This window comes from Colobus angolensis, unplaced genomic scaffold, assembly GCF_000951035.1.
Source record: "Colobus angolensis palliatus isolate OR3802 unplaced genomic scaffold, Cang.pa_1.0 Scaffold37, whole genome shotgun sequence".
Classification (NCBI taxonomy): Eukaryota; Metazoa; Chordata; class Mammalia; order Primates; family Cercopithecidae; genus Colobus; species Colobus angolensis.
The window spans coordinates 5,523,904-5,532,262 of NW_012117043.1; the positions used below are offsets into that span (position 1 = coordinate 5,523,904).

Here is an 8,359-nt window from a genome sequence, read left to right on the forward strand (position 1 = left end):
TTAGATATGTTTGAGTGGCCCTGATTTGCATGTGGTAGCTTGCATACCCAGAGAGAGATACTGGGGATCAAATTGGATGCAGTTTAGCTGTGGCTCAATAGAGGGAGTAGAGGAGCTGAGGGAGGGGAGAGAGCAAAAGAACGTGTCTGGTTAAGTAAGTGTGTGTGCGCACCAGGAGGAGGGGGGCAGGGTGGAGGGTGGTTGCCTCTAGCAGCTCCACCCTCACTTTGTCAGCAGGTAGAGAGCGTGATTGCTGTCCCAGGGGAGGGAGTCAGAGCTAGAACACCAATTACAAACCACAGGCTTCCTGCTCTAGGGAGTTGATCCAGAATTGTCTTTCTGAAAGGAAGCACTCGAATCCTTCCGAACTTTCCAAGTCTATCCATGATTCAGAGATACTGCCTTCTCTCTCTGGGATTTTCTGTGTTTCTGATAGTGAATTGTTGATGTATTTGCTACTTTGCTCCTTTTCTCTTTCAAGACTTGGTCATTTTATATGCTGTTTGGAGAAAAAAAAGAACTTTTATTAGAAAGGAGGTTTCAGAAATGATTTTGGATTTTCTATAAGTGTTTAATCTAGTTCTTGGGGACAGCATCTCTCATCCTGGAGTAAATTTCTGCCTTTGACCTGCATGGATTATTTTTTCAGGCTGCGGAATTTCTCGGCACCTACCTGTAGTATGGGGCACTTTGTTTGGTTGCAGAGTAAGAAGGTGGAAGAATGAGCTGTTGGTTAAGCAGTTGAAACCTTTTTTGAGCAGAATCTGTAAAAGCATAATTGAATTTGTTTCACCCCCGTGGATTCCAGTGGGCCCGACAGCGCAACAGGTTTGCAGATTTCTTTTGAAATTCTTTTTTCCCCCCTCCCTCTGCCTCAGCAAAAGAAACGAATCTATATAACAGGTTCATGTTGTTCAATTGCTTGGCTTTTCAGCACTTATTCTGAAAACTTTATAATATTTTTAAACTTGACCTTGGAACACAGAGGGCTTTGTGGGTGAAGTGTATTTCTATTTACTTAAGGGTGCACATTTTAAAAATCTTATTCTGTGTTTGTACAAAGACCCAAATTTTCACAGTGCCTGGAAATAGCACAGATTTATTCTATTCAAGCTTATTTGTATTTTTTCAGGGTATTCTACCTAGAGCCTGTGGTTCATCGCCTCCCTGCTCCCCCTACCTTTTATTCCCCACCCCCTCAAGGAATTTGAAAACATGTTAGGAATAGTCCTTTGTTTTTCTTATGAACCTAGAAAATTACAGATCATAAAATCTGGATATTAAAGTAGTTTCCAAAAGCATCTCATGGGAAATCAAAGTGCTCGGCATTTCCGAGCTGGAGAATAAAATCAAGAATCCTTAAGAGAGAAAAGAAAATGGAGATAGAAATATGAATTTTAATTGGAAAAATAATTGGAAAGCTAACCTTTTCAAATACTCTAATTATGAAAGTTGGAAAAGGTTGTGATGCTCAGGATTATCCTGTAATGTGTGAAGATACATAAATTAGCACCTAAGTTATAGGCAAATTTTGGTAAAACACAAAAAATTATGGTATGTCTAAGTTCATGAAAAGTCTGTAAATGCAGTGGGCCTGGAACCCTGGCTACACTGAAATACAGTTTAATGTGGAAACTTTTCTAAATACATGTTGTAGCATCTTTGGACATCAACGTGTGGCCTGAAATTTTTATTGTTCCCTCTTCCATTAAAAAAAAATCTCCTTGTGGTTTTTAGTAATTTACCATTGACACATATTATGGCTTAAAAGGGGCCATCTCTTCCTTTTCTGAGCTGGAGTTCTTCACTCTCACCTTTGATGCATGGCTGTAGCTGTTTACTTTGCCTTGTTTTGTTCATGAACATTGGGTTTAGTGCCTGGCAACTTGATGCATATGGAAGAGCAATGCCAAGTGATCTGACATAATACAAATTCACGATGTGACATTCAGTCACAAGCAAAGTTGGAAATTCCAAAGAGAAGTGGTGAGATCTTTACTAGTCACAGTGAAGATGGGAGAAAATGACATACCTGCCGCAGATGTGGGCTGAAAATATCCTCTTCTCTGCCCAATCAGGAATGCCACCTGTTCTTGGGAATAAACTTTAGAGAAAGGAAGGGCCAAAACTACGACTTGGCTTTCTGAAACTGAAGCATAAATGTTCTTTTCCTCCATTTGTCTGGATCTGAGAACCTGCATTTGGTATTAGCTAGTGGAAGCAGTATGTATGGTTGAAGTGCATTGCTGCAGCTGGTAGCATGAGTGGTGGCCACCAGCTGCAGCTGGCTGCCCTCTGGCCCTGGCTGCTGATGGCTACCCTGCAGGCAGGCTTTGGACGCACAGGACTGGTGCTGGCAGCAGCGGTGGAGTCTGAAAGAGCAGCAGAACAGAAAGCTATTATCAGAGTGATCCCCTTGAAAATGGACCCCACAGGAAAACTGAATCTCACTTTGGAAGGTGTGTTTGCTGGTGTTGCTGAAATAACTCCAGCAGAAGGAAAATTAATGCAGGCAAGTATAACTTTATTATATTTCACTTTCCATCTGTTTGAAATATGCCTTTCTTCTTTTGTCTCCCAAATGAAATACCATACATGGGCTTCTACTGCTTAGCTTTCTATTTCATAGAAAGAGTAGATACTGCCTTATTGGCATTCTAAAGCAAATTCTTATTTTATACTCTGGAAGAAATACATAAATCCTATATTTTAGAAGATTATCTGCTTTTTTTTTTTTTTTTTTTGAGAAGGAGTCTCGCGCCCAGGCTGGAGTGCAGTGGCCGGATCTCAGCTCACTGCAAGCTCCGCCTCCTCGGTTTACGCCATTCTCCTGCCTCAGCCTCCCGAGTAGCTGGGACTACAGGCGCCCGCCAAATCGCCCGGCTAGTTTTTTGTATTTTTTAGTAGAGACGGGGTTTCACCGTGTTAGCCAGGATGGTCTCGATCTCCTGACCTCATGATCCGCCCGTCTCGGCCTCCCAAAGTGCTGGGATTACAGGCTTGAGCCACCGCGCCCGGCCTTATCTGCTTATTTTTAACTGGTATTGCATAACTACTTAGATACACATAATACCTTTTTTAAGTGATATATTCTGGGCTCTAATTTTTGATAGATGAAATATATGAGCTTGTGTTTAATTGACGTGAGGATTGTACTTTACATCCTGTTTAAATTGAAGTAAGCACTAAGAAGGTTGATTTTAATGGTCAGCAGCACCTGAAATTCTGGAATGCCCTTGGAGCATATTTGATTACTGTGTCACTTTTAAAATTCAGTCAAGCTTGAATGCTATGGATGGCCTTACACCACGTGTGGCACCCTATTGCTAAGCGCAAAATGGAGAGGATTGGATTACAAAATGGACACAGGTGTAAACCTGCCTCCTGATCACTTTGGCCTCATCCACACATAATTTTATCATTTTCAAGAATTTAAATTTAACATATTTTTTACTGATCTGCCAAGTTTTTCAGACACAGATTCTTAGGCTTTCAGACTGTGAATGTTGCCTGTAACTCATTCATACATGAAATGACTGGGGCCATAGCATTTCATAGACCAATTGCTCGTTCCCCATAGTAAAGACAGAACCTAGAGGGCTGTACCTTTTTAATGGTCTTTCCACTGGCTTACTCCATAAAATGATGTTGCTTATTGATTGAAATTTATCATATAAAAGAACAATTCTTGCTGTAGCTACTGGACACAGGTTAAAATATTCTTAAATGTGATCTATCTTAGCATGCCCTCAAATTTTAATTTTGTGATATGAACAGACTATGAACAGAACCCATTTATTGTATGAATTTTAATTATTGTCTACTTAGAGAAGATAGGAAAATTTAACAAATTATAGAACTTATTCCCAAACATGTATTCTTTAATATATGGTTTAGTGTTTATTCATTATCACTTCTTAGGCAATATTTTGAAGCTGGGATAAATGAAGTAGAAGGAGAATTAGGTGAAAATGGAAGGCTTTGCTATTTAGAAAAAGAGGAAAGAGTATATCTGGAAAAATGGCATAAGATTTTTTTGAATAAGATAATTTGGACTCTAAAATGGAATTAGGAATACTTAAAAGCTAAAATCATAAATCATCTTGAATACTACAGCAATTGGAAAGGAAACTTCCTTCCTGGCCTTGCCTAGTTAATACCCTAAAGCATGAATTGTGTGCTCCATTTTAGTTTTTACCATAAGTAATTTTACTAGTCATATTTTGATATCACTGAAATTTTTGAGAGCCATACGTGCCTTATTGATATCCTGTGATAGCATGTTCAGTGGGCTAATTCTGTGGTCCATAAAATGTATTCTTTTAAGTTTTAATGTTATTATCATAAAGCTGTACGTAAAGTTTGTGTTTTCATAAAGGAAAAAGTAAACAAACACCACCAGTTGGCATTCTCTTTGCCATTCATTATTTTATCAATCTTTATCATATCTTCTCTTATTCTATCCTTTTTCTCACTCTGGCAAATCTTACCAATCTTTTTTCTTTTTTTAACTATTAACTTTGATCCTATCATTATACATTAAGTATTGTTTTTACTTTGTGAAGAGGGAATTTCATCATACCTTAGCAAAGACTTTCAGGCTTTACAGTGGATAGTTTTATGTCACTGGCAATTGTTTAGTCTTCACCTTTCTGTCCACATATGCTTCTTTTAGGTCTTTAAATAAGCCTTTTCACTAGCTTAGTATTCATTTCTGGATACTTTCCATATTGGTTTTGGTTTATTGTCTGTTAATCAATTTTTAATCTACAACAGTTATTAAAATTTCTCAATAGCCTCTTATGAGAAACTTCATTTTTAAAAAAGTAAGCTTCTGAATTATATATATGGTTTTCTTTATCCATTTTTTGATTAATTCTTTCAAAGAACTCTAGTGTGTTAGGGACACATGGTTTACACTTCTGGAATCCATGCTGTTTGTTCCTTATCAGATTACACTGCAACTCAGTTTTACTAAACTGTGGTTAGCCAAGCCTTCCATTTAACTGAAGTTCCGTTTATATCTTCTAGAGATGTGCTTTGCTGTACTTTAACTTTCTCAGTAGAGAGCTGTACCCTGGTGTCACAAATTTAAAAGGAGTCTTCTCTTTGGTTTTGAGGAATTCCGGATAATTCTGTGAATCCTTCTACCTGCGAATTATTCTAGTTGCCTGTTAAGATTAGTTGTCTCCAAAGATTGCAGTCAAATCTTTTTAAACTTGAGGATGCTATGTGCCAAAAAATGTACAGTTATGAGAACAGCTATTAAAAAAAAAAAACATGTTGTTATTTCTGGAATTCTCAGATAATTTCTGAAAAGCAGACATTTCTTTACATTTTGTTCAATTAATTCAGCATATAGACAATTTCATAAGGACCAAACTAACTGAATTTTCATTTGTATTATGATTTTAATTTTTCTTAGATAAAAGGAGACCCCTCCTTGACAATGTGCCCCCAATTTGTTAAATAGTATAATAGATCATAGAATTGCCTCTAAAAGAATTTTGTCTCAACTTTGTCTGATGGCTGTATGTACAAGGGCATTGAAAGTCAAGTTTTTCAGCCGGGCGCAGTGGCTCAAGCGTGTAATCCCAGCACTTTGGGAGGCCGAGACGCGTGGATCACGAGGTCAGGTGATCGAGACCATCCTGGCTAACACGGTGAAACCCCGTGTCTAATAAAAAATACAAAAAACTAGCTCAGCGTGGTGGTGGCGCCTGTAGTCCCAGCTACTCGGGAGGCTGAGGCAGGAGAATGGCGTAAACCTGGGAGGCGGAGCTTGCAGTGAGCTGAGATCAGGCCACTGCACTCCAGCCTGGGCGACAGAGCGAGAGTCTGTCTCAAAAAAAAGAAAGTCAGCTTTTGATGATTTTCGTTCTGATTCTTATCCCTCACTGTTTGTGCTTAGGTTTTTCCTTGCCAATAGTAATGATCCATTTTACAAGGTATGTTCAAAATTATTAATTGTAATATTCTTCTAAAAGCGCTAGAATAAAGTCAAAATAGAAGAGGAAATGTTGTTGCCTTTGCCCTTCTATTTCTCAAGTCCTCTCTTTTCGATTTCAGAACATCTCATTTTAGTCCTGTCCAAATTTTATTATTTTCCTTTCTATTTTGCCCAAGAGTTGCTTCTGTATATTACTGTATCATTCCAACTCTTTGTCATTGTCTTTAAAGTGTCTAATTCTTAGGTTTCCCCTACATTTGCCAAAATATTTGTCTCTTCCTCTTCTCTGATTTCCTTCCACCCTTTTATTTTTCTTTTGTTTTCCACTGAATTTGTACATTTAGGATTACCTTCCACTGCTATTCTGGATCGGTATTTTAATAACCATCAAAAATCCAGGTCAAGGAAACTTTTCAGATCTCTTAATTACCTGGCGGTGACTGATAAAAAGGACTAAATGATAGTGATTACTTCTTACTGTTTTTATTCACATTGGAATATATTCTTTCTCTCCTGTTTTATACCATTATAGAAGGAAAAGTGTTGGAGCTGATTCATGGTCTAATTTCCACTTTTCTGGTTTGGTTACCTCTTATCAATGTTTGTTTCTATTATTTCAAGGAATATTATTGCCACCACTTCTAAAAATGATTACAGTCATATTTTATTTCTCAATCCTGTTTATTGTTTATAAATATTTTTTCAAGGGACAACTCAAAATTATTCTTGCTTCTCAGAGCAAAAGAGTAAGAGGATCTTAGTGTAGCACAAGAGATGTCACCAATTCTCTAACTATCACACTCTTTTGGCTCAGCTGGTTGTCCTGGATTTTCTTAGACTCCAGGATAAAGTTATGATCAAGATTAAAATGTATTCCCCTGAGGCTTCAGACCTACCATGGGAGCAGCGGTAGTTTAGCACGTGGCCAGTAGCAGTGAACACCTCCTGGAGAAATTCTGCTTTGCACAATATCTCTGCTTGCCTCTTAATTTTACCTGTTAGTCAGCACATAGTTATCCCATCGTTGCATTTTTACATTATTTGTAGGCAGGGCCTGAAACTTTAAGTTTTTGGCCAAAGCTAGAGAGACAGTCCTATGTTGCAAACTATAGTTGGCAAAGTATCTAAACTGTGACTTGGAGGACTTGACTTTTAGTTCCACACACAGAGGAATATGCTGCCACTATAAATATTAATAGTTGTATGATTTGGGACAAAATAGTTTTTGCCTTTCTAGGCTTCAGATTTCCAGTCTGTGAAACTGAGGAATTAAAATATAATACTGCCAAACTTCTGCTATGCACTTTGCATGTATTAGCGCATTGAATTCTCATAATAACTTCATGAGAGAAGAAATTCAGTACCTTTATTTTTTACATTTTACAGATAAGCAAACTGAGGATTAAAATGTTAATATCTGTCAAAGTATTAACTATTATTGTCTAATAAGTGGTGTTACTGGAACTTGAACTGCAGAGCCCATGCTTTACCAGCTCTAAAATTCTGTATATGTAAGAATGCCACAGATGAAGAGAACATCAGTCTAGAGTTTGTATAAAAAATTTATTTCCAGAGTAGAAAGGAATGAAAATGATAAGTACCATGATCTGAGATTGATCCAGAATGCATCATATCCTGCTACCTTCTAATAATCTCTGTATTTCTTCTATTTCTCTCATTTTGTGTTCCCTTTGCAAAGATAGTAAATCACAATGTCTGTTTACTCAGTATCTCCCTTATAATGTAACATATTTTATTATCTTTCTCTTCATTTTAAAAGTCTAGGTTAAGTTATCTAATATAGGAACCTGAAATAATAAACATTGAAATAGCATGCATTTAACTGACATTGCCCAAGTTAGAGTTCCTTCCATGCAGAAATTTTAAAATAAAAATTTTGTGATTTTGTTTGATGCCAGCCTTTAAAAGAAGTATAGAGTAGATATTCAAAGTATGGTCAACTCTGTTATTTATGTAAATGAAGGTGCAGAAAATCCAATTAATTAGTAATTGACTTTGGAATGTAGTCAGGAGTATACCATCAGACACAGTTCCTTTGTACTCACAAACGTTCTTAGGTGCTTGCCTCCTATGATCCCAGCTCAGAGCCTTCCTGACATGGCTTTCGAGTCTTCTATTCTAGACTTGGCCTTGTTGTTAGAAGCCTGGCACCCAGAAAAGAGAAAGAAGCTGCAGAATATTTTCAATGATAATTTTTAATAAGTTCTCATCAAACAGATTTGTATATATAACAGTTCTGTACTTCAACAAAAATTTGTATCCAACAAAAATTTGTAAGTTCAACTTCATACATATCTGGTTAATGGGAGGTAATGAATGAAGTATGTCCCTGGCTATTGCTCCCATCAGGCTATTTAGTGTTCATTTGGCAGACTCTTGGTTGGCAGG

At 37.3% G+C, this 8,359-nt stretch overlaps 1 protein-coding gene across 3 annotated transcripts in view; it reads left to right on the forward strand.

The window, feature by feature from the left end:
• The first annotated feature begins 235 nt into the window (after positions 1-235).
• RNF43 (ring finger protein 43) overlaps positions 236-8,359 on the forward strand; it is a 64,881-nt gene continuing 56,757 nt past the window's right edge. The window contains exons 1-2 of one of the 3 annotated variants that reach the window (XM_011953691.1): positions 236-828; positions 1,876-2,512. In XM_011953691.1, the coding sequence (XP_011809081.1) occupies positions 2,261-2,512 (252 nt within the window). In that variant the 5' untranslated portion in view covers positions 236-828; positions 1,876-2,260. Of the gene's footprint in view, positions 2,513-8,359 lie in introns of all 3 variants that reach the window. The other 2 variants (XM_011953692.1, XM_011953693.1) reach the window with 2 other exon arrangements.